The sequence below is a fragment of the Buteo buteo genome, chromosome 24, assembly GCF_964188355.1.
Source record: "Buteo buteo chromosome 24, bButBut1.hap1.1, whole genome shotgun sequence".
Taxonomy (NCBI): domain Eukaryota; kingdom Metazoa; phylum Chordata; class Aves; order Accipitriformes; family Accipitridae; genus Buteo; species Buteo buteo.
In genome coordinates, this window is record NC_134194.1 from 8,485,585 (window position 1) to 8,496,575 (window position 10,991).

A 10,991-nucleotide genomic window follows, 5' to 3' on the forward strand; every position below is an offset into this window, starting at 1 on the left:
GCAGGCGCTGCCGCCAAGCGCCGCGCACGCCGTCGCAAAACGTCGCAAACCGCGCGCCTGGCCGCGCGTGTGCGGGGGAGCCTCTGCCGTGAAGCGAGGCGGGGAAGATGGCGGCGCGGTGGGCGCTGGGCGCGGGTGAGTCTGAGGGGACGGAGCGGAGCGCTGGTTTCGGAGCGTCTCGGCTGCTTATCCCTTGCTCACTGTGCCGCTTCCTTTCAGGTAGCGACTGGGTGCGCGGTCTCCTCGGCTGGGCGCGGCCGGAGAGGTGAGTCTGGCTCTGCCGTGATCCTGGAGCAGGCCCGTTTCTCCGGCGCCCCGGGCAGCGGGGCACCGGCCGCCTCGCTCAGGGGGTCCCCGGGGCTGGGGACCGGGGTCGCCTGGCTTGGCCCTCTTGCTGGCTTCTCACCTTGTCCCGGAGCTGTGGGGAACAGGTCGCTCCGTGCTTCTGTAAAATCTTTCTACATACTTGGAGATTGTGGCGTGGTGGAGGTGTTTCTCTCTTTCTCTTGACCCCTTTGTGTCGGGCATGCAGGTTTCCTCCCGTTTTATGGTGCCTGTCACAGTAACACGGTACCTGTTGCTCCCCTCTGCGCCCTCCCCGGTCATTGCTTTTCTGTAGTTGCTGGTCTTTCCCCTCCGTCTGGAGGAATGGCAGAGTTGTGCTGGGGGAGCATGGGTCACTGCTGACTGTGTCCCTGACTGTAGAAGAAAGGCTGCTGCGGATTCTCAAAGTGCAGAGCTTTGGTCTCTGCTAGAGCCTGTGGAGGTAAAGTGCAGAGACCTGTGTCACTGACGGAAGAAAAAATAGGCTTATGTTGCCTGTGCTTTGCTCATTGCCTTGCAATTGAACAGACTTATGTGCTAATTGTTTTACTCAGTTTTTCTAGTCTTTATGTCTCCCATTTGCTGCTTATGCATGATTCTTTCTGGAAAGGTGCTCAACTTTTCTTTCCTGTTCCCCTTACCTACCCATACATAATGTACTTTTGCTTGTTGCTTGTCACTGTTTTCCTCTGCTTACAATGTGTTTGTGTTCTCTTTTTTTCTTCTAAAGTTATGATAAATAGAGTTGCTCTTCACATGAGGTTGGGTTACGTTAAGATAGAGGGAATGTAAGATGTCTTAGCTTGTTGAATGTGTTCATGTGTTTTGCTAATATCGGGAAGACAATACTTAGTTCATTACTGTTTAAGCTGTTAAATTGCAAAGTGATATTCATGTGCTTGTCAAATATTTTCATGTATTAATGATACTATGTCTGACGATGATGAATTGCTGTCTTGATGAGTGAAATTTTTAAGTATTAAGCAAATAAACCGTTTTTGGCAAATATTTGAAAAAATATTCTGTAACATTTGAATTTGTATGTTATGCTACCCCCTACTGATGTGATGTGAAAACTTCAAGGTGTTCAATGCCCTCTTGACACTAATCAACATGTTCTGTTTGCCAGTTGTTTTTAAAATGCTTTGCACAACTTGGCTACCCACACGAAGCCATTCAAGCCTTAGTTAAACTCACAATATCTGGTCTTGAACTCATCCGTTTCTTGTAGTTATGAGTGGCTGTCCAGTACTGCTTTACCTAGTCAGCAGGGGGCAAAACGTAGCTTGGTTTTCCTGAATCTGAGGTGAACGAACTGACTGAAAACTAGAGTGGTTTTGCTATCGACTGTCTTATATTGACTTGATTGCCTTTTGAAAGTAGTTTGGAATATCGTTCAAATTTCAGAATGTTTATAAACTTCTAATACTTTGTTGATACTCAGTCCCTTGAAAAACTAGAAATTTTTTCTGGTAAAAACGTTGTTGGTAAAAGTTAAATAAGTATTGGCTAGTCTTGGAAGAGATGTAAATTGTTTGTGTGAGTAACTAACCCTTTGTAAGAACAAAGATGTGACTGTGTCTTTCTGTGACGATCTGGGGACACTTAATGTGGAATCTCATGCCATACCAATGTCGCTTACGGTTCATGGTTTGCTTTAGGAAGCCTGAGGCTTATGTTAAATTAAAAAGCCCTTTCAATGTAAACTAGAGGACTTGAACAGTTTTATTTTGTGAGTAGTCAAATGTATCAGTTCTCTTTATGAAGACAGGTAAGTTCAGAATTTTCCAGGTAATCTGGGCAAGGACAAAGAACTCTTGTGTTCAGCAGCAGACTGTGGTCTTGTCTTGCAGGTGGCTAGCATCCAGTAGCCTTTTTCCTTTGTCGTGCATCCACACAAGCACATCTCTGCAGAAATTTGGGAAGTGGGAGAAAAAGAACAGGATTGTTTACCCTCCGCAGCTGCCTGGAGAACCTCGCAGACCAGCTGTAAGGATACACCTGTGAATTTCCTTACCTGTTTATGTTTAGCAACTTCTGAGCAGGTGGTCACTGTCTTTGGGTGACTCCACAAGGTGCTAGTTTGATAGAGTATTCATTTGTTATTTAAGATTTCAGTCAGTTTGGCATATTTATATTGTAAAAGTTAACATCACTTTGAATGTTTTCCATTTCTAAATTATATTGGAGCTTCAAGTTGCTTGCAGCTAATCACTTACCGAATAAGTGATGCAAGCTGCGAAGGTACCGTCCTCTGTTTGTAGAAGTCTCTGAACTACAAGGAGGTAGAAGTTACCAAGGATGTAGCGTTATACACTTATTTCCTGTCAGTACAAACAGAACAATTAGAGAGGAATGCGATTGTATCGTTGTTTCTGTGCACAAAGATATAAAGGTAACTTTCCTTGAGTAGTGGAACTAGTGGTGCCTGTTTGATGTAGGTACAATAGAGTGCACACTCTTTTCATTTCTTAATTTCTCTGTGTTATAGATTCTCTGAGGTCTGATAATGTGTTGCCTCTTGCTGTAGCCTCCCCGTAATGAAACTATTCAGAGGTTGTTTTCTGTCATAGTGGTTGCTTGAAATGTTTAATGTGGACTGAGAGGTTCTAAAGTTACATGGGGAGGGACATGCGAGTCAGATGTGGCACATGACTGCAGGAGGTTTTTTGTTAGGAAACCATTTTATATATACTGTACAGTGGAGTTGTTTCTTCAGTCTGTTGCACAATAACTTGTGTTTTACTAAGCCATAAACTGATGCAAAGAATCTAAAACCCTTTTGTTACCTGTTTGCCCACTGTAGGGCCTTCTGCTGGCTGTTCAAGACAGCTTTTGGAAAAGTCAGCATAAGTAACATGGTCAATTTTTTAAATGCAGTAATAACAGATTATTTTTTGATAACAGCAGGTTTATGCCTGTTTCTCCCTGTCCCCTCTTCTTGATCGTTTTGTAACTGGGAAGTACAGTTAAATGTGAACAGAAGTAAGCCTCTTAAATTGTTGCACATAGAAAACTTAAGTGTTGTGTATTTGATCACTGAAGGGACTAATTGGTGCTGCTTTCCCTACAGCACAACGTGGGAGAGTTTGAGGTTAATTTTTCAGTATTTCCTCACTCTTGAACTGATAATTTGGAATTCCATTTTTGCAGTTCTTCATTGGAAATTAATGTGTTGTGGCCTCTGTTAGGCATACTGCCCAGCAAAGCAAAGCATTTGCAGTTCAAAAGAATAGGGTTTTTTTGGACATGTGCTTTTGTGGGCCATGACCATTTATTGCTTCTGTGAACATTATGGCTTATGATGTAGAAGCACATGCTATGTGTTGTGCTGACTAATACAATGTATGTGAAAGTGCTGTTATCGACCAATTTGCTTATTAAATCAGTTTTTTACCTCTTCAGAAAGAACACTACCTCTTTCAAATTTGTACTGACGTTAAATTTTACTAGATAGTTTTGGTCCCCATTGGTACAGTAATAATGTTAAATGGGTCTTTGGAGACAGCTCTTCATGCCAATCAAACTTGAATCCCTCTTCACTTATGAAGAGATAATTAAGTTCATTCTAGTAATATTGTTTAGTTGCTATCCCAGTAAGTTGACTTTGACAGCAGAGTAATATTAGAACTGAATGGGTGTTTCAGGCTGCTTCAAAAGGTGGGGAGGAGGAAAGGAAAAGATATTGAAAAATCTGCTCATTATCCTTTTCAGGAACTTGTGTTTATAAACTCATTTTCATAAGATTGTATTAAAATTTTCTGTATACTAGCTACTTTTTTTTTAATGTTTTCAGTTTCAAATGTCGAAGGTATGCCTGATTTGGTACGTTCATGGTGTAGTAGGGGAAGTCATTTTATTCCTAGTAAGAAAACAGATTGTGGAGCAGACATGTATGCTCCATTCTTGTTTTCACAACAAAATTACTGATCCTCTAACTTTTTTTTGCACCTAGGAAATATATCACTGTCGGAGGGAAATAAAATATAGCAAAGATAAGATGTGGTATCTGGCAAAACTGGTAAGCAAAAAGTACTTTGTAGTGTGTTTGTTAGAATGCAACATTTAATTGCTGTATTTGCCTTAACAGCTTAGTTCAATCATGGTCTAATCAGCATCTTCATAATAGAGTCCTGGGGAAGAGCGTGCATCTGTGCAGACGAACAGTTGTTTGTAGTTTTTTTTATCTGCTTTATCCTAGTATGCTCTCAAATGTGTACCCAGGATCATATGCAGATTATGCACTGTGGAAGAATTTTTGTGCTGGTTTCTGCCTAGTAGTAGATGGCAAGGGTAACTTTGAACAATAGTAATGGGCTGTTTTGCTCTTTATGAAAAAAACCTAATTGAATGTTTTATCAAGATTTATTCAATATTTAACTCAGAACTTCTGTATGTAAGATATTACATTGAAGAATTGGTAATTAAGGAAACCAAAGTCTTTTGATTTGCTCTTTATAATGGCAAAATAATTTAATTACTGTCTTCTGAATAAGAGAAGGGAAATATTTGTAATTGCAGAAGTTAACTTTGACACTTTGGTTGCAGATAAAAGGAATGTCCATTGATCAGGCTCTTGCTCAGTTGGAGTTTAGTGATAAAAAGGGAGCAAAGGTGATCAAAGAGGTATGTAGTAGTATTCTTTAACACTCCTAGTTTCAAGAAAACTTTAAAATCAAATACCTATCACCAGAAGTTTGGAGATGTTTCTATTTCTGTGTTTTTCTATGTTTCTATTAAGCCCGTTGGGAACATATTCAAACAACATTTTTGTAGCAGTCATGTAATGTTGTGACTTACGAATATGCAGAGGTCACTTGTGCTGGCTGTTTTAACTTGTAATTGATAATAAATTACATGTGGGTACCCTCTCTAACAATGCCTGGTGTTAAGTTCATGGTAAATAATGCAGGATTCTTGTCACTAAAGGCTGCTACATCTATGTGCTTTGGTTCTTAAAATTGTAAGAGATGAAGATATCATCAGGGAAAGGACTGAGTTCTGTAAAGGCATGAAAGCTTTTCATACACTGTAGTAGTTGTTAGGAGCCTCAAATTACTCATTTTCTTGGCCGAAGCATTGATTTCTGGCATAATAATGACAAAGAAGTATCCTGTATTAGCTGAAAATATTGAATGGCCCAAGTTCATTTTGTCCACCTTGGAATTGTTTCTAGTCTGATGTCTAATTAGACAAAGGTCCATGGATGGAAGGCTGTTAAATGCTCGTGGGAACCATCTTTTCCACTCCCTTTCTTCCCTGCCAAAATGTAATAGAGTCGTACTGAAGCTTTTTCAGTCTGTATGCAAAGAACATACTTAGGTAAAAGATGTTTGTCTTTTAACAATTTTGATTTCTATAGAACACTTTTCTGTAGCTGACTTAACATGGAAGAAATTGCAAGTTTATCTAGAGATAAGAAGTAGCATTGCTTAAATTCCTACTCAGTATTTCCATTTCTTTTACTTTTGTTACAGGTTCTGTTAGAAGCACAGGAAATGGCAGTGAGAAATCACAACGTGGAATTCAAATCAAATTTACATATAGGTACATTTTTTTCTTATTTTAGTGCAGAAAAATGTCATTCTACCCTATGAAAGATTTTTATCCTTAATAAGGTTTTGTTGCTTCAAATTAGCAGAAATGAATAGAGGATAGTTTCTAGTAAACTTAGCTTTACCAAAACATGAAAGGCATGTGCAGCACAACTGAAGTTAGTGTGGTTGTTGAGCCTTCAACCATCACTTTGTTAAAGCTGGTGTCTGACTGGTATTCTGGCATCTGCTAGATGCATTGTTTTTAAGATGTGTTCATCAGAGTGGGATTTCTGCTCCCTACCTATGTGAACAGAAAGTCCTGAAGAGGAAGATGCTAACATGATTATGAAAGACTAGACAATAAGAAGCAAACTGTTCCTACTTTTTAACGTTGCCAGTGAACATAGATGCTGGAAGCTTTGTCTGTGGCTAGTACTATAGATTTGCAGGATCAGAATGTAAACTTCTGTAAGAAACAGTATAAAAGTAAATGAATATTGACAGTAGACTTCTTAATAAAAAGGCTGTGTTATAGATAATTACAGGATAGTCCTGTAATAACTACAGCACTTTTTTGCCTAGAAAACTGTTAGAGAAATGTTTACTTGTAGGTGTTTTTAGGCCCAAAGAAAAAAACCTCCCATTTTGCCAAATGTGGTATAAATGTTATTAAGCTGACCTCATAAGCTTAAAGTAACCCGAATTGTAGAGCAGATTTGATTAGAGTTCTTTGGAGCCTTCTAGGCCTCTGCCATAAGAAGGTTTATTTGCTAGTGCAGGACTGGATGTATAGATAATGAAAATACCTATGATAAGTGCAATAAAGGGAGAAAGGAAGGAAAATGAAGTCTGTAAGGCTTCTACAGGAATTCATGAGACAAACTACTGAAAAGCAGTGGAATTAATACCACCTTCAGAAGAGCTATATAATCTAGTAAGTGCTCAGTGTAGCTTCCTTTGGATTTATCCTTTACTACATATTTATCTTTGCATGCATGCTTTCTAAAGTCACCTTTTTGGTGCTCCTGAAGAGTGTTAATTCAGCTCACGGGTTTCTCTATAGCAGTAGTCTGCTAAATATAATAGAAGAAAGATGAAGGAGAGAATCCTGAGTAGAATTAACTTTTCATATGCAGTCATGAAAAATATACTGGCAAGACAGTGTTTCAGTTGCAGATGTGTAGTAGTTTATTCTTGACTGAATAGTCTTCTCTCCCCCCCGCCTTTTTCCTTCAGCTGAGTCAATGACGGGCAGAGGCCGCTATGTGAAGCGGATTCGTTACCATGGCAAAGGCATGTTTGGCATCATGAAAATCGTCAGGTGCCATTACTTTGTGAAGTTGGTGGAAGGTCCTCCTCCTCCTCCAGAGCCACCAAGGACTGGTTTTGACCAAGCAAAAGAATACGTGCAGCAGCTGCGAAGTAGAACCCTTGTTAATACACTGTGACAAACTTTTGTGACTATATAAGTATTTCTTGTTCAACAATGTAATTATATAAAAGAATAATTAAAATAATGTTTTAGTTATATCTTTGGTGCTGCTGGAGCTGGATGATGCAAGAATTATCATAGGCTTTTTTCTTACTTCTCAAGCCATAGGAATGGAAAAATCTTGGAAAAGCAACAGATGTTACTTTTTCTGAGTTACTTGGACCACAGCATTCAAGCTCTACCCTGGACTATCAAATCTAGAACATGCAGTGCTGTTATAAAGCTTGTGAGGAACTGTGGTTGTCCTCAAATTCATGTAGCTGTCTGTTAATGTATGGTTGGGTCTTTTATTGTAAAAATATGTGCTTGACAGTCACGTTGCAAGATCAAGACTTGGACTAAAATTACTGAAATTTAACATCTTAAAGTATCTACAACACTGGAACAAAACAAGTAACAAAAATAGTTGAGATTATCAGGCATTAATTTATGGTTTCTTTATCTAGGCTGTAATGCTCTTTCCTTACAGCCTCTGTTGTGCATCTTAGGCATTGTGTCTGGGAGTGGGGAATAAAAAAATAATTTAAAGTTCAGGTTTTGACAGAGTCGGTAGGTGGCAATGTTTAGTTTGTCAAAGGGAAGGGGCAGTGAAAACTTACAGCGTGTTGAAACTGTGTTCTTGATTCTGACCATGGCATTAATAGTCTGATATGTGCGTGGAGTTCAGGCTGTTCTCTGTGGAAACTCAGTATGGGTAACAGGCACAACATGGAGAAAAGCTTGTCTTGATGAAGAGTGAACAAATCATTCTGCACTGTCTGGAAACAAATTGCTTTTGTAATGTTGAGGTGAGTAAAATGCTCTGTGGTTTTAATATGGAATGGCTTGTTGCATGTACAAATTAGGCTTTCAGTTCTCTGAAAACAATCCTATTATTATTACTTCTTTGAAGAGAAAAAGACTGAGGTCAATAGGGGGAATCTCATTTCACCCAGTCAAATTTTCAACTCAGGTGGCCAGAGATCACGAACATCAGCATAAAAAGAATGAGTAGTTGCTTGTTTATGCAAATGTCTGCTATTTAGGCCTTTCTTTTCCATTCTGGGAACATTAGAATAGGAGATAGATTGCTTACCTCATTTGGGTTTTTTTACCACACCAACTAGTGGTAGCCTTTCTTATGCGTGTTTACTTTGCTATGTTCTTGAATGATGGCAAAGGAACAGTTCCTATAAGGAAACAAATTATTTTTGTTGTCTTAATGAAGGTGTCATACAGTTGTTTCTTTTGGCTACCAAAGAAAGGGTCTCGTGATGTTAAGAGTATCAGGGGATTGTGAAGTTACGCAAGAAGTACATGCATAGCTCAATGCCATTAATGGATGCTTATTTGCAGTCTGTTTCTCTGCAGTGCACTTACAGACGCATTACTTGCTTTAAAGCCACGATTTAGTAACTTTTATCTGAAAGGTATGTTCCTGATAAAACTCTCTATCTCTGTAGTCCCTGATGTATGTTTGAAGAACTGTTTCTGGTGTGCTATGATAAACAGCTGTGCTTTGCTCTGCCAGCTGCTGTTAAACTCTTTTGTCATACTGAGTCTCTTACAAGTTGTAGCAAACTTGAATGACTTAATCTTTTTGGGGGTCAGTGATCTGGGAGAAGCTAAGGAATTGCAAAATAAGCCACGCTTAATAAATGCTTGTCATCTAAGCATGTGAAACCTGGCTTTTAGGTATTTTGTTCCAGTACCTGTTTCTCCTGCATGCTGTAGATGTTTGTTTTGGATCCCTTCTGGACCCCCAGACAAGGTTGTATCCTTATAGATATCGTTGCTCTAGTTATGAATCTGCAGATGGGGAGAGAAGTGAGAATGTGACTCATGTCTCTTCCAGCTTCTTTATGATGCAGCAGGTGGCCCTGACAGTCTATACAAACAGACCTGGGCTTTTAAAATTTTTCAGTCAAAAAGCAAGGTTGTTGCTTGTCATTCTTGTTTTCTTTCTCAAAACAGTAAGTGGGAAGACTTTCTTGACCTGCTTTTCAGCATTCTGCTTATTCCTTAGTACCCTTTTCCGCCTTCTTAGAGGCGTAACCCCTAGTGGATCCTTATGGTGTTGGCTAAGAAATCTCCACAGCTGTGTCTGTAACAGTACAATGATGGGAGATTGGTGAGATGAGGGGCTTGAACTGGCTTGATCCCTGCCTTTCACTGGTAGGATGGTAAGAGTGTCTGAAGTGGTTTCTGTGATAGGTGCATCAGAACGTTGGTATGGGAACCTGCCTGAACTTCTTAAAAATTCAGTAAGACCTAGTGATAAAGCTTTATACTGTCAAGTTCTATATATAAATAAAATTTGGCGTTTTTGATTCGACTGTGCTTTCTTGGTAATTAGTACATCCACACATCAGTCAGATAGTTGATATGGATTCAGACAGAAAATTCCATGCTAGCTGCAACGAGTCTTTAGCAGAAGATCATCATTTATTACTGTGACCTCTAATAAAAGAACATTCTTAAATAAGCTGTCATCAGAAGGGAGGGAGAGAGGCACCTAGGCCTCTACTTGATGCTGATTTTATTAGTAACGTCTGGGGGCACTGTAAACTCACCACTTGTGTATATATGTGCTGATGCGCTAGAAACTGGAGAAGGAGCAAGTATGTGTGAAGGTATAGTAAGGCTTTAGGGAAATCCGAAGAGAGTAGAACTGTGAGCTGTGCTCAGCAATGTGAGATTTAATTGAGGAAAACTTAAAAACCTGCTGTTGGGCATGTTCATAAACATTTTAAAGTAGCCAGTGAGAAAGTTGAAGGACTTCTGTCAGACAGCCCCATGTCTTTTTGGATGTGGTTTTTTTTTTCCTCTTTAAAACTCCTGGGCAGTTACTGAGGAGGTAGTTCATCAAAGGTAGAGTAAGGAAACACTCATGAATATAGTTATAAAGTGACCATCAGCCTCTTTAAAAACTTGGAAGATAAATGTGAGTGTGATAGACAATGACTGGACAGTTAGGGACCTCTGATTCTGGTCAGGTCGGTACTGGAAATTGCTGTTGTGAGGTGGACTGCGTTAGGGCTCGGTGGTACCTGGGCACAGACAGACACGTTCTGCCTGGTGCTTCAGCTGCGTTGCTGTACCTGGCATGAACTTGACTAGGCCAAGGTCACACAGTGCAAATCTTCCGATTACCCCTGTTTGCACAGGTGGGAGGTGTACAACTACTGCCACCTCCGCATTGCGGAGTTGCTTGGGAAATCCTTCAGTCACTGGAGTGAAGGAACAATAGGAATCAGTGTTTGCGTTCTGCCAGTCCCTGTGAAAATCCACTCCTGGGATGCTGGAAAGTAATTTGCAAACAGAATTCTCCTTTAAATAGAAATAAGGTTACTCCTAATATCCTCAATGAACCATAGAAACAAAGTGACATTCTTCACTGTATGAGCTATAGTGCTGCTGAAAATGCCACTATTTCTAGCTTTTCAAAGAGCAAGCCTTTGTTGCTGAATGACATCTATCCAGCTGCACTTCAGCCATGTAATTTAAAATAATTACTAATTAAACAAAATAAGAGACTGTAACAGCAATAATAATCACACAAGTTGCTGTTTGCTGGAGCCTTACCTAGGGAAAATAACTCGAAAGAAGGGGAAAGTTTCAGGAACTGGCTTTTGAGTACTTAGACTGAAGTAAGGAAC

At 39.8% G+C, this 10,991-nt stretch overlaps 1 protein-coding gene across 1 annotated transcript; it reads left to right on the forward strand.

Annotated features, from left to right (window-relative positions):
• The first annotated feature begins 46 nt into the window (after positions 1 to 46).
• Positions 47 to 9,667, forward strand: MRPL22 (mitochondrial ribosomal protein L22). The gene is made up of 7 exons (XM_075056498.1): positions 47 to 135; positions 220 to 265; positions 2,178 to 2,313; positions 4,280 to 4,345; positions 4,873 to 4,950; positions 5,802 to 5,871; positions 7,098 to 9,667. The coding sequence occupies exons 1-7, from the start codon at positions 108 to 110 to the stop codon at positions 7,307 to 7,309; spliced, it is 636 nt and encodes a 211-aa protein (XP_074912599.1). The 5' UTR covers positions 47 to 107; the 3' UTR covers positions 7,310 to 9,667.
• The last annotated feature ends 1,324 nt before the right edge of the window (positions 9,668 to 10,991 follow it).

What these genes read in the sequence shown, in the direction of transcription:
- MRPL22 (XM_075056498.1), top strand. Translation starts at nt 108, where the DNA reads ATGGCGGCGCGGTGGGCGCTGGGCGCGG. An exon ending in GCGGTGGGCGCTGGGCGCGG is followed by an intron (nt 136 to 219) that starts GTGAGTCTGAGG and finishes GCTTCCTTTCAG; the next exon opens with GTAGCGACTGGGTGCGCGGT. An exon ending in CAAATCAAATTTACATATAG is followed by an intron (nt 5,872 to 7,097) that starts GTACATTTTTTT and finishes TTTTTCCTTCAG; the next exon opens with CTGAGTCAATGACGGGCAGA.